Source organism: Hemitrygon akajei, chromosome 29 (genome assembly GCF_048418815.1).
Source record: "Hemitrygon akajei chromosome 29, sHemAka1.3, whole genome shotgun sequence".
Classification (NCBI taxonomy): domain Eukaryota; kingdom Metazoa; phylum Chordata; class Chondrichthyes; order Myliobatiformes; family Dasyatidae; genus Hemitrygon; species Hemitrygon akajei.
The window spans coordinates 29,371,450-29,396,797 of record NC_133152.1 but is presented as its reverse complement, the minus strand read 5'-3'; the positions used below and the strand labels follow the sequence as shown (position 1 = coordinate 29,396,797).

Sequence of the window (25,348 nt, the reverse complement as noted above, 5' to 3'; positions counted from 1 at the left end):
GGAGTAGTGTCAGTTTGAGTAACACTCAAATTCCCTGCTCTGATTTAGACCAAAATATTAGATCCAGTGATAAGCAATGGGCTCCCTACAAGAAAATGATATTAAACAGGAATCTGGCACCATTTAATATATAGTTTACATTTGCAACAAGATCAATCTCCAGTACAGTAAAGCCCAAGCCAAGTTTAATCCTCAAATGTTCACAAGTCTTTGATCTGTGTTTAAGTAGAACGTTTTAACAGAAAAAGATACACTTACATTTGGACGTACATGTTCCACGTTCACTGGATAGAAACAGCAGGGACTAAAGCTTTAATGACATCAGTAAATAAATCACAGATCTGTGCACCACCAAAAAGGCAATAATTCCATGCCAACCCTCAATGACAATTGTTCCCCTCCAAATATTCCAGCTGTTGGAAAGTGGATACCCACAAAGTTGAATATGCTCTGTGGTTATCCAGTCTGTCCGCACATTGAGTAAATCGTAGCATAACTTGGCTTTTCTCTTTCCTGATCGCCACCCATGCCGTTTTAATGATCATCCGGTGAAGAAGTGGTATTGCCAGTTGATTTTTTTTTGCAAGTTCAGTGAAGATCATCTTTTTGCAAACCCAACTGGAGCCACAACCAAGATCAACAAACTGGGCACAGATTACAGTTATAACTACACACTGTACTATGCTGCATACATATTTGGAGAGAGTGCAGAGGAGATTTACTAAAATGCAATGAGAAATGAGGGACTTCAGATTTGCTGAGGTAATAGAAAAATTGGGAGTATTCTTCTTCATACAAAGGTGATTGAGGGATGATTTAATTATGTTTAAAATTAAAAACAGTTCAATTGAATAAATAACAAGAAACAGTTTCCAATGGTCAGAGGGTCAAACCACTGGGGACAGATTTAAAATAATTAGGAAGATGTCCAAAATGTGTTACTTTAAAGGATGTAGATTCATTAGTAATTTTCAAACAGAAAATCCAACCTCCGGACTATCACTGTTACAGCTGTTTTCAGTGTCCCAGACATGTTAGGCAAACCACTGGCAGGTATCAAGGTGCAGAAGGGTCCCCTGGGGGCAGGTGGATAGATGTGGTGGAAATGGGGTACTGACAAAGGTGGGTGCATTATGATGAAACTTCTAGATCTATAGGCAGTAACAACAGCCTATTCTCATTTCCCCCCAATGTACATTCCTATGGAAGACAGATACAACTGCAAGCTGAAACCACAACCAAATAATTCAATTATGGCATGAATCTCAAATTCACGTTCTAATTGATCAGTTTATCTCCTTGACTAATGTTCTCTCCCTACTGCTCCCAATGACGACAATTTGAGTTGGGAATGACCAGCCCCAGCAATGAAACGCTTACATCTGCTCATTCACAGCAAGCACAGACTCATTGTTCATAAGAGTTTCTAGAAATTAATAGAGCAGGAATTTCACTTCTCCTTAATCATGATGGTTTACTGTGACCACATGTAGCTCCAACTGCTGTCTAAGGCTGAGATTAAAGAAGCGTAGATTGGGAAATGAGAGTCTACCAAGACGGACGCCACATAAACTTTATAAAGGCTGTCCTTGGGGAACAAATGAGTTCCCTTTTCTCAATGTCTGTAAAGTGTATCTGTCCGCAAGTTGAAAGATTCACAAAAATCACTTGATATGGTAACCATACCACCACACACTGCAATGAATGGCATCAAAATCATATAAAACTGATAAGAAAGAACAATTACTATAAGCGCAAAGTAAATTAGTTTTACTTTTTATGGAATGAATGGATACAAGTATGTCAAACTTTTGAATTTAATATCAAAGGAGCTCTTTCATATGTTGGTGTGTCCATAAATTGGGCATTTATAACTCGGGGTCAACCTGCATATATTCCCTGAAGCAAATTTTTTTTTTAAAAAAGGGGTTGATTTTTGATGTTCAAATGAGAGATACTTTATGAAAAGGCTTTTCATTTTGTACATCCATTGTCGGCATCAAATGCTCCAGGGTTTTAGTACATCATAAATTCAGTGAAGATTAAAATTCTCCATGCACTGCCCCAAACGTGCTGGTATGATGTTTTACACTATGGACTGCTTTGTATCCTGTTCAGTAAAAGTGTCAGCTCAGGTTGTTAGGAGCAGTTTTGTAAATTCCTCCTTGAGAGGGGCAGCAAGAATTTTACAGTCTGCAGGCTGAGGGACCTGCTGTTGGGTTAGCTGCGTGATGTGTAAGGCTTGACCCGAACTGCATCAAAATTATGTTGCAACACAGCAGATAACCACCAATGATACAATTGGGTCAACAGTACTGCCCAGAATCCATGATCTGACAACAAGTCTATGCTTCCCCACTGCTTACATTTGATTATCTGAGGGATTGCTGTGATAAATAAATAGTCTAAGAGCTCAGAGAAGGCCTTGAGCACATACTGAAAATAACAAAGGAGTTCACAGTTTGCAATCAAGGCATCTTATAACTAAGACAGTAAAACTAACTCAGGCATGAAAGGACAGGACAGGTTGCAAGTCAGGCTTGTAATCCTAAACTGGCTACCAACAGAGCACAATTCTGACAAGTTCAGTCTCTGACAACCCAATTGCCAGAATTCTTTATGACTCAGCTTCAGAGATGTTTATGTGGACTTGTAAGACAGCGTGACATGTTTTAACCATGCTGAATTGTGACCAGCTCAATCTCCCGCACAAATATAATTTCCAGATTACGATAAGTCTATCCTTCTTTTAAATTGTTCCAGCATTACAATGTGATTTGTTTGCACCAGCAAGCTTCACCTCGCAGAGACTGTGGGAAGTCCCTATTCACTCCAGTCTTTGCTCTCCACGCACATGTGGTTTAATTTATACAGTCCTGCAGGTGAGCTATGTCTGTGAGGGTCACCTCGCTGGGGGTCGACAGGCTCTTCGCTCTCAGGGTCTCCAGTTCATCCTTGACTGCTTGCCACTTTTTCACCATCCTCCTCATCTCCTCCTGCTTCACCTTCAGCCGCTTCCGCAACTTCTCATTCTTTTCCAGGGCAGCGAACAGTCTCCTCTTCATCATGCTGAGATTGGTGGCAGCGTAAGTATGATCGGCACTGCCTTTAGTGGAACCATCTTCAGCGGCAGGCGCCAGAGGCAGTTTCTCCTCTTCTCCACCCAGAACCAGCTCAGGCACCTGAAAATAGAAAGCCATAGTGACTCGACAGTGATGCAGTCAACAGGGCAAGCACAGGTCAAAGGGAGACTTGTGTAACTAAACTCTTCTGCAAACACAAATGACCAAGACAAACACATCCATGATCACCTACTCACCTGCAGACAGATGAAATGTACATGTGCAAATACTTCATATATCATGAGATACCCCCTCCACCAAACAGGACTCTCTGTCTCTCCAGGATTCAGATTTTATGAACATACCTAACTCTCTGTTTTCCTTAGAAGCTTAACACTCATCAACTTTATAATTATGCCTACTGTTTCAACATACCATCTCTATCACTTTGAGTAAGTACATTTAAAATAGAGTCATAGAGCAACAAGACCTTCTGCCCATCTAGTCAATGCTGAAATGTTACTGTGCCTCGTCCCTTCAACCCAACTTGGGCCATAGCCATCCCATTCATGTACTTATTCAAACTACTTTCAAATGTTGAAATCAAACCCACATCCGCCACTCCCTCAGCAGCTCATTCCACACTCACATCACCCTCTGAGTGAAGAAGCTCCCCCCTCAGGTTCCCTTAAATATTTCACCTTTCACCCTTAACCTATGACTTCCATTTCTAGATTCGCCCAATCTCAGTGGAAAAAGCCTGTATTAACCCTTTCCATACCCCTCATAATTTTGTACGTCTATCAAATCTTCCCTTATTTCCCTATGCTAGGGAGATTAGCAATTGCTTACAACCAACAGGGTGTGTTGATTAACCATTTAGTATTTGTATCAGCACCAATTTCGAAGTTTTCCAGACTGCTGGCTTAATAGGCCTATTGAATTCAGCTAGAACTGTTGCTCTTGAGCAACACACACCCTGCTGTAAGAACTCAACAGATCGAGGAGCATCAGTGAGAGGAAAGAAATTGTTAGTGTTTTGGAGCCCAAACCTTGTTGTTCTTGCTCACCAGTCTGCACTTGGTTCAAAAGAATTTGAATACAACAACAAATATAAACCAGCAAATGCATATCTTCATACGCAAGGGTGTAGCGTTTCACCCAAAAAGAAAATGGCACTGCCAACAGAACAGTATCCCTGCAGTACTGCATTAGCAAGTCAGCCTGAACAGCAATGTCCTTCGATTCAAATGGGAGAGATATGCACTGTGGGTAAATTCTAATGTTCCCCAGTGAAGCGAACATTCTAATTCCCACACCCCCACCCAAATTCTGAAATACTCAAGATTTCATGAGTTCCGACTTGTCCAAATACCCACCATTTCAGGCTTCTCTTCAGCTACGTCAGTCTTTGTTACTTCACTGATAACTTTCAGCTTTTTCCTTGCACGATGTCTCTGCTGGGAAACAAGCAAGGTCAAACAATGGACCATCACTTTAGAATGGGGGCAGGAAGGATAAAGGTTCTCAAACTGATTCATAATTGTAAATAAAATTTTGGAACAAGCCAGAGATACGAGGGGCAAGTTGCAAGTCAGATCTTAAATAGTATCTTGAAGGAGGAAAGGGTTAAGGGAGAAATTCCGTAGGTTAGGTGATGCACAACAAGGCATGGCTGCAAATTTTGAAGCAGTTAAAATTCAGGATGCCCAAGTAGAGAGGATAGGACGAGCACTGTACCTTCATGTTATCTGGGTAGTGGAAGACCGTGGGCACGGCATTATGCTTCAGATTTTTTCGGTTCCCCCAAGTGTTGAAACATTCTGGTTTGAAGTGGTCTGAGCAAATAACTGTGTGCTGGTTGGGTTTGAATTCAGCTCTTCCGACATTGTTCATCCACTCTATCAGTAGGTCTGGCTTGCTGAATGGAAACCTGAATAATTGGGGAAGAGCACCTACAAATGAAACAGTTTGCCCTTTCAGTGGTACATCTTACCCTCCCCCTTACACCATCTACATCCATCTCAGTCTTTACAGGACACAGAAATAACACCCTCTACCTTCCGAAACTTGGACCATTGTTATCCCCTCTCTTCCCACCATAAGCCCTGCCTAATCCTGTTACCACCTTCCTCCCTATTCCAGGACACTAGCTAATACAACTGCCTTATTTTATTTTGGGCGGCGAGGTGGAGATAAGTCTCTACAAAGGAGGTGTAAGGTGCCCCTTCCCTCGGCTAGCCTGCAGGTCACCCTTGGGCAGGGTGTGGCACATGCTCATCCCCTGAATCGGGGTCATGTGAAGCCATGGGAATAGATGGTGAGTGGTCGTACGAGCAGCTGGTGCATATCTCAAGTCCTGGTTATGCAACCACTGATGCCAGGCAAACAGTCTCTGCAGAGGATTAGTAGTGGCTGGGGTCATCCCTCTTGTAAAGACACTGTCCAGAAGAAGGCAATGGCAAACCACTTCTGTAGAAAAATTTGCCAAGAATAACCACAGTTGTGGAGACCAGGATCGCCTTTGTCATACGACTCGGCACGTAATAATGATTACTTTATTAAATTAAATACTTTTTTCTTATTGAGATACAATGCAGAGTAGGCCCTTTGAGCCATGCCGCTTAGCAACCCTGGATTTAAACCTAGCCTAATCACAGGACAATTCACTATGACCAATTAACCTACCAACATGTCCGTCTTTGGACTGTGGGAGGAAACCAGAGCACCCAGAGGAAATCCACGCGGTCATGGGGAAAACGCTGCCTTACAGGCAGCTACCTGAATTGTTTATGCCAACTCTCCTTACCCCTATGAAGGATGCTACTTTCTACAGGTTACCTGTGACAGTGAATCTACTTGTCTCTGGTGTGCTATTATAATTGTACAGCAATTTTAACATTTTTACATTTTTAAATTATCACTCGTCATTGACATAAAGAATATTAATTTTATGAATCCCTGACAGATTTACTTATCTCTGTTGGGTGAACTACTGGTACCCGAAATGCTGTGACAATCGTACAGTATTTCTGCATATTCGTTCATTAAAAGTGATTTCTCTGTACACATCCACACCGATTATGAATACGTTGGATCTCTGACAGATTTACCTGTAGCAGATAAGCTCTATGATGAGCTGTAGGTAGTTATAACAGCACATTGCAACATTATTTCAATCATCTAACACTGTAGGCTGATTAAAATGCTGCGACTTTGATAAGCCTCCGCTTGTTTTACCTGTGGAAGGTGAGCTCCTTGTTCTTGCTGCTGTACCTGTTGGTACAGTTGAAGGCAGCGCACGACTTGGGCATGTCCCAGCCGCGGCCCCGCTCTTGCCCCCCACAATAATGGCGGCCTGCCGGCAACACCCGCCTCGCCGCACCCCTCACCACAAAATGGCGCCACCGCTCGGCCGCTCACCGCCCATCAACCCGCAGGAAAACTGACAAGAACGATAAATGTCAAGTCGAGCCTCTCCGAACTTAATTTACTGTGGAGGATACAACTGCATATCGAAAAGGTCCGAATCCCTTTGCCTCAAAATCAGCTCGGATTTTTTTTCGGTGGGGGTGGAATCCGCTCAATGACGCATTTTACGTCATGCGTGATGACGTTGAGGACGGCCTTCAGGTAGAAGTGATTTGGATTTTGGCGCAAATTCTGTTGTGAAGTTTTGATTTATGCAGCTTAAAAGTCTCTGAATTATCAGACGTGTCCAGGGGCTACAGTAATGTGGAAGTAGACCGAAGGGCCTCAAGTGTGTGTTGCGTCTATCAGTGACAGCACGGTTCATGTGCCCAGTTTCCCTCAGGCAATTACCACGGCTGGGTTCTGTTTGCTGCCTTTCCTCCTCAGTGTGGTATCCTCACACTAGGGAGAACAGAGGCAGATTTACTGAACCAAATGGCTTCTGAACTCTTCCTTTTTGAAATGTGCACTTCATTGCCACTGCCACACTTCAACTTATTCTAATGAAGTGAGAGCTCAATGTATAACATCTTACAGCTGTGCTGTACAATAGTAAACGTTGAATTTAATAATTTTAGATGTAATCACGCCTGTTTTCTACAGTTTTTTAAATTGTTTCTCACCTGGCTGTAAATATTTTGAAATTCCACAAATTTCGATTCATTTTAACTGACAGTGCTGACTGCTTTCAGGTACTTCGATTTGCCCAGGCCTCCACAGGCTTCTTTTTGCTCTTTAAATTTATGAACACCTGATTAAGGAGCAACAAGTACCCCATTAAGACCCTCAAAACTGGTCTGTCATTTAGTAAGATCACAGTTCAGCTAACTAATCTCAACCACCAACCCGCATAATCTTTCACTCCTGTTCGTCAAACATCTATCCACCTTTGCCTTATTAAGACTTTTATTTTATCATACTTTGAGGAAGAGTGCAAACTCTGGAAAAAAAATTGACTCAAAACTCTTTGTGGTTGATTTATTTTTAAAAAGTAATCCTTCATTCCAGATTCTCCAAAGGGAAAGTAAAACCTTCCCAAATCTGTTCTATCAAGAGCGCTCAGTAGCTTGTACATTTCAGTCAAGTCTCTTCCCACTCTTCTAAACTCCATTAGATACAATTGTACCCTCTCCAAATTTTCCTCACAAGACAACCTGCCTGTGTCAGTTAATAGACTAATCCCTGAACTGCTTTCAATGCATTTTAAAAGTTTCTTCTTTAAATGTCTCCCCGAATTTAACACATCCTTCCTTCCTTCCTTCAACTAGTTTAAAAGCTTTCCTTTGCCATTTCAATTCTTTACATTTTGGATCTGAATTTTTATTTATTTGATTTAGTGATGCAGCACAGAACAAGCCCTTCCCGTCCAATGAGCTGCAACACCACCAACCCACCTATTTAACACTAGCCTAATCACAGGACAATTAGCCGTCCAATTGGTACATTTTTGGACAGTGGAAGGAAACTAGAGCACCTGGAGGAAACTCACAGGGAGAGCATACAAATTCCTTACAGACGGCACTGGAATTGAACTCCAAACTCCGACAACCCGAACTGTAGTACCATGGCTCCTAAAAAGTGTATTTAAAAATACACCTTTCACACTTTATCACATTAGTCCCGATGAAATAAAACCAAAAAATGCTGAAACGTTCAAGTATATGGGATTGGATAAGTATATGGACAGGAAAAGGAATGGAGGGTTATGGGCTGAGTGCAGGTCGGTGGGACTAGGTGAGAGTAAGCGTTCGGCACGGACTAGAATGGCCTGTTTCCGTGCTGTAATTGTTATATGGTTATAAGTGAAAGTAATAAAAGATTGGGCAGCATCTTTGTAAAGAGAAATAAAGGCAACTTTTCAAGTGCAGACTCTTCATCAAAACTGGGAAAGTGAGAAAATGAGTCAGTTTTCTGTTGCAGAGAGGGTGAGGAAACTATGGCTACGATGAGGGGAATACAGTGGATTCCAGTTAGTTGGGCCATAGGTTAATTGGGGCAGCTGCTTATTTGGGACAACTCTTAAAGAAGAAAAGCTCATCAAGAAAATAGCCGGATTCTCTTCTTTTATTTGGGACACTATTCTGCTTAATTGGATCAGGAGACTGTTGCTGAACAGTTTCCAACTAACATCAGTTGTGTGCACTCATTTGGCTGTGCTTAAATCGACCAGTTTTTAAATATCTTCAGCTCTGTGAGTGTTCAAAAGGAAGCTGCTCTGCTTACTGCAGTTTCAAGCACATTGCCAGGAGTGAAAATAAAACTATTTCACTACTTCAACAAGTTAGGAAGTACAAAGAATTTGAAGTTATCAACTATCATCTTGGATGTTACAATGAAGATGAAGATTTGGAGGATGCAATCGTCGAAAGCATTGTATGAAGGCAGTCCATTAGCTACACTAGATGTCTTTGCTGATTTTGTTCAGTTACAGTCAAACAAAAACATGGCAGCGTACACTGAACTGAGGAACTAATACACAATTTTATAGTACTGTAGTAGTATTAAGAGTATTCTAATTTGTCACTCCAACAGTAGTTTGTCCTTTTTTGTACCTTTTTAATTATTTCCTTGACTTCGGCTAATTGGAGCAGCCACTCCTGGTGAGTCCTGGTGTATCCCAATTAACCAAATCCACTGTACATCTGATTGAATGATTGCCAAGCTGATTCCAATAGTTATAGAATTGGCTGATTAAGAGAACAGAGGACAGAGAGAGAAGAAACAAACAAAAGAATATGTAAAATCATGAAATGCAGGCCATCATTGGTGAGTAATAGGAAACCAGGAATGCTGAAAATGCACAGCAATGTCCATGGAAAGAGAAATAGCCAAGTTAATATAAAATGGATCATCTTACAACAGGACTGGCCAGTTCTGACACAAACAGAAGTGTTGTGTTACCTGAAATGGCTAAGTTTGATCTTAATATTCATAAGTTGTATGTTGCTAGAATGAAGAGTGCTTATGTAGATCTGGTTGAACACAGTGCAGGAGGTCAGAGATGTTTAGGATGGTATGTGAGTGGGCTAAGGAAAAGCTAGAAGCTCAGGCCTGACAGTTTAATTTCTTTTATCCCGCTCACACTCCATCCTAGACATCTCTGACCAGATGGAATGGAAGTGCTTTGTAAATTGGCCATCTGTTATGTTTATGGCTTGTCCAATGTCATGAGCACATTAGATTGTGTAAAAAAAAAAATACAGATGTATTACTGCTTCACCTGGAAGGTATGTTAGGTTCCTGGATGGTGGGAACAGTGAAAGTAAAAGAACAGATGTTGTATCTCCTATGGTTGTGTGGAAAAGTGCCATGACTGAGGTGTACCAGGGAGTCACAAAAGGAACAATCCCTTCAGAAAGCCAAAAAGGAGATGTGTCTGCCAGTGGATTTGGTTTTGAAGGTGGTGGAACTTATGAAAGGTGGTCATTGAGGAAATGGCGTAGAGAGGGAAAATAGATCAGCCACGATCAAATGATGGAGGAGACCTGAGGGACTGAGTGGCCCAATTCTGCTATGTCTTATGGTTTTATGGAGAAAAGACACTGGTGGGATCCTAACCATGCCTGGAGAAAGTTGTAGGAAATAGGTGAAATGTAACTGGTAAATGAGGAAAAATAAGGCAAAGGCATCTGTGTGGAAAATGTACTTCCCTTAGAAGGTTGGCGTCATTCAATGTTTGTAGTGAGATGCTGAAGATGTTCTATCAGTCAGTTGTGGAGAGCGCCCTCTTCTTTGTGGTGGCGTGTTGGGGAGGCAGCATTAAGAAGAGGGATGCCTCACGTCTTAATAAGCTGGTAAGGAAGGCGGGCTCTGTCGTTGGCACAGAACTGGAGAGTATGACATCGGTAGCAGAGCGAAGGGCGCTGAGTAGGCTACGGTCAATCATGGAAAACCCTGAACATCCTCTGCATAGCACCATCCAGAGACAGAGAAGCAGCTTCAGCGGCAGGTTGCTATCGATGCAATGCTCCTCAGACAGGATGAAGAGATCATTACTCCCCAATGCCATTCGGCTTTACAATTCAACCGCCAGGGGTAAGATATGTTAAAGTGCCGGGGTTAGGACTGAGCTTAAGTTACCATTCAATGTATTTTAGTAAACTATTTAAGAACTTTTTAAAAGCTATTTATTAATGCTTTTTGAGAGGGTGAGTTTAGATGCATATCATATTTATACTGAGTTAAGTATTGTATGTAATTAGTTTTGCTACAATAAGTGTATGGGACATTGGAAAAAATGTTGAATTTCCCCATGGGGATGAATAAAGTATCTATCAAAGCAGTTACTGCAGAGGTGGAAGGTTTGAGAAAAATAGAATGGAGTTCTTATAGAAAGCAGTGTGGGAGGAAATATAGTTAACTGTACCTGTATTAGATATTAGCTTAGCTACCCCACTAAGATGGAGACGGAGAGTATGTAAATCAAGTACTTGTGAGAACAAGGTAGAAATCAGCAGCAAGTGTAATGACATTTCCAAGTTCTGGATGAATGCAGGAAGCTGCCTCAGTACTGAAACACAAAATGAATTGAGAGATGGAACCTGTGCCAGATGAAACAAACTGATCCAACCTATTCCACAAAGGTTTGGGCAAAGCTTCAGATTACACAAGTTCCTATAGCTCCATTTTTAATCTGGAAAAAAGTGAATGGGGATGAAGATGTCATTCAATGTGCCACTGATTTCATCTGGGTGAATAAATATTTGGCTTCTGTTCAAGGAAGAAGTGAAAGGTCCTCAGACCACCACATCTGGGGTGGATGTGCAGAGGAACTGTATGTGCATGATGAAGATGAGCCTGTTAGGAAAAAGGAAATTGTCAAAGTAATTGAGGGCATCCGAGATGTCATAGACAGAGAAAAAGCAAGATCAAATTAGGAAGAAATAAGTTTAATAGAGCAACAGCATACAGAAAACAATGTGTCTGCCTGAACAGTCCTGCTTATGGAGAAGGTAAAAGTGGCTGAGCCAGAATGGGGAATACAAAGCTGACGGTGTTAAAGGAAGATCTCTCAGTAGTGATTTTTTTGATATGCAGGGAATATTGTTGGCCAATTGGTTAACCAAATGGTTCCATATAGGATAGTTAGATTTCATAGCTTATGATAATTCATAAGTCTTGCACAGACAGCTGCCGCAAAATAACAGATTTCACAGCATATTTCAGTGATGATAAACTTGATTGTGATTCTGACCACTTATTTGTCTTTGTAATTTGCCATGGGAACTCGTAACAATAGATATATCCTTAATTTAATCTCTCACTCAAAAAGACAGAATTTCCTACAAATCATACCTCCAGTGCCTGCCATGATCATGTTGCAAAATTTGCTTCTTTACCTTTTTTAATCAAGTCAAATAAAGCCAAACTAACAACTTCTAATATTATTTTCAACCATTGCTATATTACCAAGTCCTGTCACTGTCTATATATCAACAGTGTTGAGGTTGAGAGTTGTAAGTTCCTAGGAGTGAACATCACCAATAGCCTGTCCCTGTTGAACTACGTCAATGCCACAACCAAGAAAGATCACCAGAGCCTAAACTTCCTCAGGAGGCCAAATAAATTTAGCATGTTTCCACTGACTCTTAACTATTTCTATTGATGTACCAGAGAAAGTATCCGATCTGGATTTATAATGGCTTGGTATGACAACTGCTCTGCACGTGGCCAAAAGAAACTGCAGAGAGTTTTGATCACAGCTCGGCACATCACGACAACCAACCTCACCTCTGTGGACTCAGTATACATGTTTCACTGCCTCTGTAAAGCAGCCAAGACCCCACCCACCCTGGATATTAACTCTTCTCCCTTCTTCCACTGGGCAGAAGATACAAGTCTGAAAGCAAGTACAAACAGGCTTGAGGACAGCTTCTATTCTACTGTTATAAATCTATAAAATGGTTCCTTAATATGATCAGATGGACTCTTGACCTCACAATCTATCCTTACCTTATTTGTTACCAGCATTCCATTAAGGTTTTATTTTGTTCTACCTCAGCATAATGTGCAATTATTTGATCTGTATGAACAGTATGCAAGACAAGCTTTTCACAGTACCTTGGTACACATGACAATAATAATCCAACTCCAATCTGCATTGTGTTACTTCTCATTGGATGTATGCAAACTTTCACTTTCAGGGGAGCAACCTTATTTGTTCTGCATCTCACCTCCTTATTTTGCTGTACCCCCTACCATTGTGTCAAGTCAAAATAACACCTTGAGCCATCAGATGCATCCACTAATTGCTGCATCTACTAGATATTTAATTTTTCTTTTTCTGTAGAACTCTATGGTAATTCTATAAATGACCCTGTACTTGCTGGGTGACAAATAACACTGTGGTAAGACTTTCCACCACGAGCAATTATTCTACACTATTTGCATATATGCATCGACCAACATGAATAAAGGTATTTTCAACCAATACTTTTTCCCTCACCAATGCTCACGTGTTAATCTGAATATATGTCAAGAGTGAAAATGTAAGAATACTTATTAAGGGGAACCATTGAGGTTAGGTGCAAAGTGTATCATTCTACATCTAATAGTTCCCTACCTGATCTAGGGTCTTGAGAAATATAGTGAGAATTTTACTCAGGATCAGTCCCTTGTGCACTTGTTCCTTTGGGTTTGATTTCCTTTAATATGGTGTGAGAAAGGGAAAAAGAGTCATAACAGGTTCATCAATTAAAATACCAATAGTTAAATCTTTATTTACAAAATAACTTCCGATATACACGTACAAAGTTTCACAGAAACAAGGTTTTCTTTGTTCCGCTTTGATAAACCTTCCATGGAGACATTTCAACATTCCTTGCAACATCACTGCAAAGTGTCCCTAAATCAGAGACTTGTTAGTCTTGCATGACAAAGTACTGCAGATATTCCCATTGGGAGCAAAAGCACCCACCAGTCCTTGTAAAGTTGCAAAGCTGCTTTATAAAAGTCACCCTCATTAAAGTAACTAAAATGGGGTTGCGGCTAGGATAAGTTTTCCTCTGGAAGAGTGTGATAAAATGAGTTTTGATCACATACCAAGGAACATTTTACAACTATGATTTACTACGATAGATTTCTGGGATCCTTATGAATTAAATTGTATATGTGTCAGATATGGGTTTTATCTCCTGATAAAGTTGACTTTCTTTCAACAGTTTTACAGGGATCAGTCACCTTCCATCTGCTGGCCATTCCAGCTATTATTTACATCTCAAGCCTTTAGTGAGTGCATGTGTGTGTGTGTGAATTAATTCTCTCTGATTAACACACCTGACCTCATCTCTGTCCTTGCTCATTGTCCAACAATGCAAACACCAGCAGTCACAACTAGGAAGGACTAAAGGGACAAGAGATTCCACAGATGTTGGAAATCCAGAGTAATACATACAAAATGCTGAAGGAACTCAGCAGGTCAGGCAGAATCTATGGACCAGTCCTGATGAAGCATCTCAGCCTGAAATGTTGATTCTTTATTCCTCTCCATAGATGCTGCCTAACCTGCTGAGTTCCTCCAGCATTTTGTGTGTGGTACTAAAGGTTCAGAATCTTATCTGATTTTCAATGGGAAATGAACATAGGCTTTTCCCCTCATAAAATGATTGTTTCCTCACATCCCAGTAAGTTTGAGGAGGTAGTTTTATTGACAAGGGAGATGACCAGTTCACACTTTTCTTGTAGTGGCAAAATATGGGGTGGAGTGGGAGAAAAGAGAATATTCTGGCAGATGAAATTTTTTATTATTTGAATGAGTGACTGAGGAGGCAAATTAATCTTGTGTGCATTAGTGCAAAGGGGATTGATTGTCAGACATCTTTTAGTACCCACTATATCTTTTATCCCCATAGTTACATCTAGCTAGCCTAGATCATTGGTTATAGTGGTAAGACACAGAAAACAAAGATGGGCAAGCAGGTGAGATGTAGATTAAGGGGAGGATTCTCATTTCATTTACTTTATCCATAGGCAAAAGTTTGGGAGCTGTTTCGCGTAAGTGAGTTTACTAATGTCAGGATTGAGAAGATCCAAATTGGCAAATATCCGTAGGATAAAACAGAAAATAAAAATGCAGGTACAATATTTTATGGCAATATACATTTTGCAGTGTATAGAGAAGGAACATTGCACAAGAAAGACAATCCCCTTCACGTAGCTAGAAGACCACATTAAAAAAAAAACAGATGAATGTTATGGGGACACTTCAATAGATGGTGATCTCCTACTCACATAAACTTTTAACTTGACTTGCTATTCTGAATTATTTCCAGTATGTTGCCATAACAGATCTAATGTACCATCAACAGATACGATTTAAAAAATACAGCACATCTGAACTTAATTGTAAACAGACTTTTTAAACAGCTAACTTTCAACCAGCAGTCTGTAAACAACATAAAGATGGAAATTAATTCAATGACCATTTAAAAACTAGCTCCTAAAGATCTTATTTTCTCCTTCTCACTGTAGGAGTTTGTTTTTTAGTACCAAATGTTAGGCATCAGAAACTGTGTAAAGTCTTCTGAAAAATAAAAAGAAATAACCTTAAAAAAAGAATTCCAAGTTGTTTTCCCCATTCCAAACCCTTCTAGTAATGTGTCACACTACAAAAAAAAAGAACCCACCCACCAAATGTTCTAACACAATTATCTACCTTTCCAGAAAGAATATTTAGTTCTGGATCAATTGTAATTGATTTTTTTTTTAATGCAGGTGGGCAAATTATATTGTCGGTACCAAAAAGGGCATTGTTTTCTCTTGATACAACAGTAAAATCCAGGAAATATGAAATAAAAAGGCAAACATCACTTGTGAAGAGAGATGCTATAGTATCAAATGTGTATCCTGGCTGGAAATTAGGATACTTTAACCCACCTTTACTGACTGAATATGAAAGAGTTGCAGTGTACTTACAGCATTATTAGGTTTTATTGCACTGTTAAATGCCAGGCTACTAGTTAAATGTATTACTTATTCTTTTTCCCCCTTTCTCAAATTAGAGTGTTTTAAGGCTTTGTCTATTGCACTGGGCCCCTTTTGTTTGCTTGAGACTCTTATAACAAATGAGTGCAGAGGAAGGAAGATGAGAACGATGAACTAAGATTATTGCCATCCTTACTTTCTCTTGTGGATTTTCTTATTTTGTACTCAGAGGGTGGTGGAGTCAGGGTGATAACCAACAGAAGGCTCAGAAGGGTAAAGGAAATGTTGTTTGTAGTTGGCATGTTTGCCCCCACCTCCCACACCACCCCACCCCCAATGCCCAAATTCCATTCCATGATGGACTAGCCAAGACTATCATTGATATAGTAGTCTTGTAGGTTCTGAAATGGGAACCATGAGGGTGTGCAGAAAGAAAGTCAAAAAAGCAGGCAATTCTTGCATGAATGGGTGGAAGTCTCCAAGCAAGTCCATCAGGATCTTTTGTCTTAAAAACAGGCTTGTTTTTTGCCTCATTATCATTTCAAGATTCTCTTTTCTCTTTCCCAGGTATAAAACAAATCAAGAAAAAGCTTCTGACACCTCAGTCAAGGAAGTGCTTTCTGCAGCCGGTCCGGGACCGGTTTGATCGTCGAATATCACATTTGGAGTCTCGGCACCTTTGACAGACATACACCTCCGGGACATTGGACTTGCGGATTTTGGCACAGGACAGGTGGATCCAGGTACCACACTCATTACACTCTATCATTGGACGTCCAGCAAATGGCTTCATGCAGTAACACGTCACCAGATCCCAAGAATCATCATCTGTTCAGGGGAGAACTTTCAAAAGTTAATTATCTCACATCAGGTAATAACATCTTGCAAATATCCACATCAGTTTTCACAAGGTGAGGAACTCCTTGACAGTTGATTTGGATTGTATTTGTTATTATGAATGAGAAAACTACATATTCCTTTGTGCATAACTGTTTTCATATATAACAAAGTGACAATAAACAGGTTAACCAGTGACAGTTAAGAGATAAATATTGACGAGTATAGTGGTTAGGAATTTTTTATTTTTACACCCAACTTAGAAGGCAAATGAAGCCTCAGTCTGCCATCTCAATTTAAATGCCACACTCACAACAATGTTGCACTTTCCCAGTATTGTCACTGCAAGTGTAAGCCTAGATCTTTAGTTCAAGTGCATGGAGTGTGCCTTGACCTTGAGGCAAATGTTATCCTTGCACTGTATTGGGTCTGGTATAGTCACTGAAGTGAAGCATGAAAGGGCAGGCAGAAGACTTACTTTATTTACATTAATCAATGGCCATGGACAACAATATTTCTCAGTCCTAAGTTGAGCAGAACCACCTCTACTTTGACTGTTTGACCAAACTTCAGCTTTTCTGATAATTACTACATCTGTGGAAATAGGTTGGGGTAACAGCTGTCATATCAAAAAAAAGGTGTGAGAGCGAATGAGAATGACTAAGAGTTCCACAGTTTAGATAGATCATGGCTGACCTATTGATATGCTTTGAAATGTAACTTTCAATATCCTGATCTTAAAGATTAATTGAAATAATTCATTACAGTTTTCTATAGACTTTCTATACCCTTGTGATTTGCTTCCAGATTATCCTTAACAGCCAAATTCTAATGTCAAAGTTGTTCCCTTTTGCTCCAGACCAGGGGTTCCCAAACATTTTTAAGCCATGGACCCTTACCATTAACCAAAGGGTCCATGGATCCCAAATTGAGAACTCCTGCTCATCACTAAAATAAACAATTTCTATTTAAATTCTTTCTATCAGATCAAACATTTTATTATCTTACATACTCTGAATAGATCATACATAATCTGAATGATTATAATTACTTTTAACATCAGAGCAAAAAGGGAATCAACTCTGCCCAATAACCATCAAGTGAAGAATTGGCTTAGTGTGTAAATACATAAAGTCTTACTAACGAAGAAGATCTCAAGTTGTCACAGAGTTTGTTGATCTGAAGAATGGCTCAAAGCAAGTTAAAACTACCGTAGTCTTGTTATTAATTGAGGTACAAAGAGATCGCTCATGTGCCCTCTGCTGGAAGATGCCTGTACAATTGTAATTGCCATCTAAAAAAGATTGGATGTGATTTCCCCACAAGTTTAAATTCCAAGTGGCTTAATTTATATACTAAAGAAAAAGGTACTAAAGGGAAGGAGGAGCTGGTATGCTCCAAACAGCAATAGAATCAAACCCAATCAACGTTCTAGAGATAGAGTTTTGGACATGATTGCTCATGAAGAGAGCATGCCATTTAGTTTTTGTAAATTTAACTCCAGAATTTACTACATGATGTACACTAAATGACAGGGCTTAATAAGTGAACCTTTCAGTCTATTTGCATTTGTGATGCATAAGTAGTTGCCAAACACACGAACCAAAGATAATAATGACCAGGCTCCATGCAATAAAACGAGGGCTGTCACTAGTTATTTGCATGTTTATGACATATTTAATCCAAACACAAAAATCATGTCCTGATCCTTGCCAGTCCTAGAGATTACAAATATATCCCAAGAATTGAGGTACCATTCATTACATGGGTCTGGCAATCAGAAGCTGGACTTTGTCACGATCCTTAAGGGTGAATGCTTAATTGTTATGAATTTGTAAATCATATAATCTGCTGTTAGTTTTGGTGTTAATAGTTTGAAAATAAACCACCTATTTGTATATTTGTCACGGTATGTTACTCCATTGATGATTACACATCACTATGGACAGACATGTATCACCTCAGTTAACCCGGTCATGCCAGGGGACATTACTTGTCCACACAACCCAATCTCAGGTTTGAACAGATGTACCAGCCAAAGCAGAAGACACACATTGAGTCTGTGACACAGATACATACACCCAAGTATGACCATCAGTAACAGCCATCAGTATATGGCACTCACCAGAATCCACCATGATATCCTCGTCATTGCCTGTTGTATCCACATCCCTGAACACAACCTGCTTTCCCTGACGGAAAACAGTTCTGTGTCGTTCCACTTTTTCACTTTTTACCGTCTCATTTATTGTTTCTGTTGCAGTAACTGGCACAAAAGAACTGTCCTGGCCTTCGCTTGGGAAGTCTGTGAGGGGCTCAGGGGCAAGAGATACTGTGTTAATAGGAACTGGTGCTGTGTCCACTGCAGCATGGTCAGTGAGTTCTTGTTTGATCACTGGATCCAGGTTGGGTGATTCCTGCTTGACAGGTTCCTCGATGTGCTGTTCTTCTATCCTCGGGCTTTCCTCTTTTGTCCTCACCTTGTGCTTCCTCTTCATCTTGTCAGACTTCCTACGATTGAAGGCAGGCAGCAGGAAGCCTCCAGATTTGTGATGCTTAAGAAATGAATAAGGTTTGGCTCGCTTGAAGCTTGTTAGAGTTTTCCTGCGTTTAGACTTGGAAGGAACAGACAACGGAAGATCATTGTAGCGAAGATCCCAGGGCTCACTATCCGCTGTACTGCCTGTGCTGTTAGGAGGACTGGAGCTGGTCCGTAGAGGCAAATCCTGAAAAGATAAAAAGGCAACACATCTTATCAGGTCAAAGAATAAACAGGAGTCCAGCATTGTTCAATAGAAAGAACTCTCATCTAACACTCAGAAAGATGTGAGATCAAGTCCAACTTAAAAATCGTGAGCACACAATCTGGGCTGACAGTCTTGAGCTGAGTGGAGAATGGGAGCGGGCTACTTGGGGTATGCATCAATTTTCTTTAGCCCTTACACAATTACTTTTGAATCCATGACCTGAGACAGTAACATTTCTATCAATGAAAATGGATCATTTTGGTACAGCCTGTTACTTGCATGATTTTTGCAGAATCTGGTTAAAATTTGTTTTGACCATGGTTTGGGGGGGGGGGGGGCAGCATGGAGAAAGAAAGATATAGTCAGTGAGTGGGAAGTGAAATGAGCTGGCCAAGAGATAAAGGGAAGACTAAATGAGGAGGGGGGGAGCAGGAGGGGGCAGGGAAAGGGTGAGAGGTATTGAAGAGAAAGAAGGGAGAGGATGAGGAGTTGAGAATGGAGTTAAGTGAGGATGGGTAGTTGGTTGTCAGAGGGACTGAAGAGGTGGGCATAAATGAGCGAGGTCAAGGCTGATTCACCTCAACATTTTCCTTCCTCATCTCCATCAATTTCTCTCATAGTCAGAAATCTATAAATCGCGGATTCTGTATGAAATCAGCATTTGAATTTTTATAGCTCTCAAGGGTACACAATCTCCAAGATTTGGGGAGAAAACAGGAGAATGGAGTTTTTTAAAAAAAATCAGCCATGAATGAACAGTAGCCACACTCGATGAGCTAAATGGCTTAATTTTGCTGCCATATCAACTGCCTTAAGGAATTTTGATTCAATTAAGTTATCTCTTATTCTTTTAAACTCCAGAGACCTGGAAGGCTCAAGTTTCTCAGATGTGACTCACTGTCCCAGGAACCAGCCTGACAAATCTTCATAGCAGGTGTTTACACTCAGTGGCACTCACTTTATTAGATACACCGGCTCATTCATGCAGATATCTAATCAGTCAATCATGTGACAGCAACTTAATGTATAAAAGCATGCAGACATGGTCAAAAGGTTCAGTTGTTGTTCGGACCAGACATCAGAATGGGGAAGAAGTGTGACCTCAGTGACTTTGACTGTGGAATGAATATCTCAGGGGACTTTCATGCAAACCGTCTCTAGAGCTTATAGAGAATGGTTCAATAAACAAACATCGAGCCAGTGGCAGTTCTGTGGATGAATAAAACGCCTTGTTAATGAGAGAGGTCAGAGGAGAATCGCCAGATTGGTTCAAGTTGACAGCAACATGACAGTAACTCAAGTAACTACATGTTACAACAGTGGTGTGCAGAAGAGCAAATCTGAACATACATTACTTCGAACCTTGAAGTGGATGGGCTACAGCAGCAGAAGACCACTCCAGGTTCCCCTCCTGCATCTAATAAAGTGGCCACTGAGTGTATATTTCTTAACAGGCAGCATTACCAAAATTTGTACACTATTAGAAATGTGGTCTCATCAAGCTGTACATAAGTTGTAGTAAGAATAACCAAAACTCACTTCCTGAGGACAAGGGATATACCCAGCATAAACCAACACAAAAGTGCAGAATTTGTTAAAGTCTTCCACTGTTCTGCTCCTCTTATCAGATGGGGAGTAATCCTGGGAAGATTCAGAGAGACAAAGAAGGTTAGCAATGTATTTATTCAACACTAGATCAGTGGCACCCTGGATGTGTATTGGTAGTCAGGAGTCTTAAAATGTATTTTGAGTCCTCTTCACTGCCTTTTTCCCTACCTCATTAATATTCCAAACATTACTTTCTCTAATCAATGAGGTACAGTTTCTGCTATTAACCATTTTAAACTATAGTGTTTTACAGGGATGGTGTGGGCGAAGCAGATTATTGCTTTGTGTCAGCCATTATTGTGCCACAGTGAATGAAGTTTTCAAACTGATTTCTGTCAATTGTCAGCTGAATTCATTGCAGGACTTTTCTTCTGTCTGGCCGAAATTTTGCAGACGATTATGTCAGTCCCCCGACAAGTGCTGCCTGACCAGCTGAGTTCCTCCCGCACTTTTTTTTTTGATGCTCTAAATTTTGCAGAAATCTGGGCAACTGTCCAAAGATACTACCTCACCCGCTGAACTCCTCTAGCATCCTGTGTGTTGCTTAACATTGCTAGCTCAACGAGTTTGTCCCAAAAATACGATTAGGCGTTTGTAAAATGATATTAAATGCATCAAGTAAACTAAGCTACCACTGGAAATCTGTGCAACTCCCAACTGTGTGGAGAAAAACTGTAAACTGAACTCTGATTTTGTCAGTGAAATGTGGAGAAGGGGAACTGATGACATCAGAAACCATTGAACATCAAGCCAGTGTCCACAATCCTGGCACTCAAGACTTTAACAGCACTGTGTTTTATCAGCCTGTGCGTAATTTAGCTTAGCGCAGAGAGTGCCGACTTCAACTGGAGATAAACGCTCATTTCCCCAGTTGTAAAATGCCACCTACATCGTAACTTCTCGGTCTAAACATTGTATATACGGCACTACAGATTTAAAGCTGAGCTACCCTGGCAAGCATCCGTTTCCATCAAATCTCACTTTTAATACTTCCCCGGGGCTGATCTGCTCGGTTGCACACAAACGTGCACATTTTATACGGTGGGAATTAACAAATCCAAGGGGGTCCATCTTATACAACAGCTCCGAGTGACTATACAAACAAAGGGGCCGATTTAGTCTTGTATATTTTAATACAATTTATTAGTAGTAAATCTTTATATTTGACTGAATTAGGTTGCCACCCAGAGTACCGCCGAAAGGATTTTTTGAAAAATACATGGAAGTAGGGACATTCAAGCATTGGTGAAATTACTCAAGATAGTGACGGGTGGGGTGTTGTAGGAGTTCGGGGCTGAGGGGGAGAAGAGCGGAGGACAGTAGATCCACGAACTAGGAAAATGAGATTATTATTTTCAAAAAGGGGGAAGACAGAAAAAGGGAAGGGTCAGAGGCAAGATGGCGAATATTCATTATTTTTAAAAAAACACACAGGGATTGGCGATCTCCGAGGGACAGACAGGCAGCAGACATATGAAGGGAGGACATTAAAAACCGGTCTAAAATGGAAACATTCCCCCCCTCAACAAATCCCCAACTTCAGACAGGCAGCAATGAAGGGCGGTGGGCGACACGTTATCGCCAACCTATCTCTCCGATTAATAAGGGGTTTAAATATATATGCAAATCAACAAGATGGCGCAAGGCGCTGTACTATACTCCGAAACCTTAGGGTCTGAAATCGAATCGCCTGCCGACAGAAATCGACGGAAATTTTCATCTTAGAAGTGGAATTTCTTGATTTTATATATACACAAAAATCAAACACAAGGAGATCCCATAATCTTCAACCGCCCCACCCCCAACCTCAATGCTGTTTAAATCAGATCTTACCTCCGAGTCGAAAGTTGAAGGCGATTCAGAATCCATCTCTATAATTATAAGAAGATACAATAATCATAGATTTTTCCTCTACTGAAGAGATTTGAGCGAGAGAAGCATAATCCTGCCACGAACCAAACGAGTTCAGGGTTGGGGGGGGGGGGGGGGGGGAGAGAGAGAATCGCCATGGAGGAGGAAGAGGAGGCGGCGGCGGCAGGTCAAATTTAAAAGTTACCCGAATTTCCCTAACCCTTTTCTTTCATTTTATTCCTGCACATATTAAGTCTGATATTAAACTGGAATTTAATCGCGTTGGAAGCTTTTCGAAAGCCGGTTTACAGTTAAAGCAACGAGCCCAGATTGGTGTGGAGTGCTGGGGAGGATCCTATACTAGAAGCCTCCCGATTTAAACACAGGAAAGTGTCTGCACACAACTAAAATATATTTTTAAAAAGTCGCTACTGATACTTCGAATCGATGCTGCCATTTCCCTCTCTTTCTCCGATAAATGAATACGAGATAAACGTTGATACCGCCTCCAATTAAAGAAAATCCCCACATAATATTGACGACGGTGGTTTATTTTTTTTGCCGGCGATCTCCCAAAAGAAAGCTTCTATATAAGGGATAAAGTTAGTTTTGAATCCTTTGACCATAGCATTTAGAAAGGGGGGAAAATTCCAGGATCTGGAGCCCAGCTTGGAAAGATCCCCTGGCGGTGCGGTTTGTCATTTCTGAATAAAAAGATTTCCCACATTCGAGGCTCTAACGGTATCCTTGCAAAATTTAATCGCTATCGAAGGAAGAAAATTATAATTAAAAATAAATAGATACCTTTCTCCGGTCCGAATGATACAATGTAACAAAATCCTGATGTCAACCCTTAATCTCCATGCAAATGAAGCCCCAACCATTCTATTCCCAGTCCGGGGGGGAGGGGTGTAGGAAGCGTCCATTCATCTTCTTAAAACATTAACTAAAACAATTGGATTCATACATATCTATTAACTATGTTTCGAATTAGACTTATCTATGTTATTTTGTTTACTGTGAACTCATAGTTTCAGGTTAAACAAGGGGTCTCTCCTTCACCTTTACCCCCTCCTTTCTTTGGTTTATGTTTGTGACCCGACCAACCCCCAGAAATAGTTGCAAACTGGAATTTGCAATAAGTTTTTTTTCCCCCACCCTTATCTCCAAATTTATTTCTAAAGTATAGAAAGGGGGTTGACGAGGTTAGTTGGTCGTGAGGCTATCGAGTTAAGATTTCCGGTAAGTGCAATTGATTTTACTCTCCGTTTTCTACGTCGTTTCTCGGGACTGCCTCCCCGCTCTTGTTGCAGGGGCGGGGAATGGGGCAGAGCAGAGAAATCCCAGACGCGCCAGGAACAGAGCCCGTCAGTTTCGTCGTCTCTTCAGTCTCCCATGTCCTCCCTCCAGCAATATAGCCTGCACCTCCAGGTAGTCGAGGGTTAACCGGGAAAATTTATACCTTACTGTTATTTTTATTTTGCTGTCGTTCAATACGCAGGAATAGTTTTAAATTGTGTATTTCTTTTTTTCTAAAGAATAGGGATTTTTTTTTTGCTTTGTATTGCTAATCATTGCTCTTAATGATGAGGTTGTATCGAGATTCCAGTATCTTGTGGATTTGGGATATCCACGTGTTGGGGAGACAGCGACAGGGTATTTCTGGTGACGTGTGCCCTTCTGAGATTCCGAGTCTCTCATTCACTCTCCCTTGTTCGTACGTGTGGGCTATTTTTGGCTTTAATTTACCCAGATTCTTATAAAAATAGCTGATTGTTATAGTTCCGCCAGGTTTATTTATTAATTCGGGAATTTGTTTACAAATTAATATCGTAGTGATTTCGTTTTTCATCATTAAGCTGCCTGTTATTCCAATTCAGTTGAGATGTTGGGGGGTTAAATATAGAATACCGGAGAATGACTTAAAGGCCTGAGATTTCATGGGGGATGGGAGTCAGATGATTCTGGAGTAAGGGAAGGAATGAGTGGCGGGTCTTTGCGTGGCTGGTTTCCGAGTGTGGAATATTTTCACTTCAAACCTACCACAAGACAGTTAAGCGCTGATGAAGGCCATCGGCCCGTCGAAGCTGCAGAGGCTCGATCCAGCTGCTCTCTGCAAATACAGTCTTAGCACTGCAAATATTTTTAGATACTTTTCCGACTCCTTTTTGATGACTGCAATTGATTCTGAATTTGACTTGAGATGCATCCAGATTTTATTCGCTTGCTACATTGTTTCCTTTGTCACAATCATCTTCATTCTTTGCCCCACTCTCCCTCCCTCCGCAGTCTGGAACCCTTCTGCAACGGTATGCTTCAAGATTTTAAATACCTCTATCCGATTTCCGGTCAGAGTTAGTGTTCCGAGAAGCAAGTCCCAGCATCAGTCCTTGTACATCACCAAGGTCCCTCATCCCTGAAATACTTTTACCAGATCTCTTATGCACCCTTTCCAATGCACTTTAATCTTTATTGAAGTGTGGCTGGAAATGAATACGGTACTGTTCACAAACTTCTGTTAAGACAATGTAGCTGTATGGACTTGCTCACTGCATCCGTCATCAGAATCAGGTTTATTATCACTGGCATGTGTCCTGAAATTTGTTAACTTAGCAGCAGCTGTTCATTGCAATACATAATATAGAAGAAAAAAATAGTAATAAATAAGTAAATCAGTTACCTTATATGTATATTGAATAGGTTAAAAATAGTGCAAAAACATAAATAATATATATTAAAGTGAGGTAGTGTTCAAGGGTTCAATATCCATTTAGGAATCTGATGGCAGAGGGGAAGAAGCTGTTTCTGAATCGTTGAGTGTGTGCCTTTAGGCTTCTGTACCTCCTACCT

The 25,348-nt window shown here is 40.7% G+C and overlaps 3 protein-coding genes and 1 long non-coding RNA gene across 7 annotated transcripts in view; 2 read left to right on the top strand and 2 right to left on the bottom strand.

Annotated features, from left to right (window-relative positions):
• Positions 1-168: 168 nt before the first annotated feature.
• Positions 169-13,183, bottom strand: thap3 (THAP domain containing, apoptosis associated protein 3). Of its 3 annotated transcripts, none has more exons than XM_073032092.1 (4): positions 13,096-13,183; positions 4,803-4,995; positions 4,442-4,522; positions 169-3,182 (listed from the first exon to the last, which is right to left on the bottom strand). In XM_073032092.1, exons 2-4 carry the CDS (start codon positions 4,956-4,958, stop codon positions 2,862-2,864), a joined length of 558 nt encoding a protein of 185 aa, XP_072888193.1. In that variant the 5' UTR covers positions 4,959-4,995; positions 13,096-13,183; the 3' UTR covers positions 169-2,861. The 3 variants fall into 3 exon arrangements, with proteins under 3 accessions (XP_072888193.1, XP_072888191.1, XP_072888192.1); XM_073032090.1 differs by lacking the exon at positions 13,096-13,183 and adding an exon at positions 6,303-6,479; XM_073032091.1 differs by lacking the exon at positions 13,096-13,183 and adding an exon at positions 6,303-6,479 and having other exon boundaries at positions 4,442-4,519.
• On the top strand, positions 6,586-18,192 carry LOC140718398 (uncharacterized). The gene is made up of 2 exons (XR_012096679.1): positions 6,586-6,695; positions 16,023-18,192. It is a non-coding gene; the product is annotated as an uncharacterized lncRNA (long non-coding RNA).
• Positions 13,227-23,409, bottom strand: phf13 (PHD finger protein 13). The gene is made up of 5 exons (XM_073032085.1): positions 23,303-23,409; positions 22,481-22,518; positions 20,579-20,680; positions 18,418-19,018; positions 13,227-16,283 (listed from the first exon to the last, which is right to left on the bottom strand). Exons 2-5 carry the CDS (start codon positions 22,514-22,516, stop codon positions 16,057-16,059), a joined length of 966 nt encoding a protein of 321 aa, XP_072888186.1. The 5' UTR covers positions 22,517-22,518; positions 23,303-23,409; the 3' UTR covers positions 13,227-16,056.
• A 219-nt stretch (positions 23,410-23,628) lies between these two features.
• The window catches only part of klhl21 (kelch-like family member 21), a 40,491-nt gene continuing 38,771 nt past the window's right edge, over positions 23,629-25,348 (top strand). Inside the window, exon 1 of one of the 2 annotated variants that reach the window (XM_073032084.1) lies at positions 23,629-23,740. The gene's annotated coding sequence lies outside the window, so the exon portion shown is untranslated. Of the gene's footprint in view, positions 23,741-23,816; positions 23,930-25,348 lie in introns of those variants that run through there. The other variant, XM_073032082.1, reaches the window with a different exon arrangement.

What these genes read in the sequence shown, in the direction of transcription:
- phf13 (XM_073032085.1), bottom strand. Translation starts at nt 22,516, where the DNA reads ATGGATTCTGAATCGCCTTCAACTTTCGACTCGGAG. An exon ending in CTTCAACTTTCGACTCGGAG is followed by an intron (nt 20,681 to 22,480) that starts GTAAGATCTGAT and finishes GAATCTTCCCAG; the next exon opens with GATTACTCCCCATCTGATAA. An exon ending in ATATCCCTTGTCCTCAGGAA is followed by an intron (nt 19,019 to 20,578) that starts GTGAGTTTTGGT and finishes TTATCTTTTCAG; the next exon opens with GATTTGCCTCTACGGACCAG.
- thap3 (XM_073032090.1), bottom strand. Translation starts at nt 6,376, where the DNA reads ATGCCCAAGTCGTGCGCTGCCTTCAACTGTACCAACAGGTACAGCAGC. An exon ending in AAGGAGCTCACCTTCCACAG is followed by an intron (nt 4,996 to 6,302) that starts GTAAAACAAGCG and finishes CCAATTATTCAG; the next exon opens with GTTTCCATTCAGCAAGCCAG. An exon ending in CTGAAGAGAAGCCTGAAATG is followed by an intron (nt 3,183 to 4,441) that starts GTGGGTATTTGG and finishes TTCTATTTTCAG; the next exon opens with GTGCCTGAGCTGGTTCTGGG.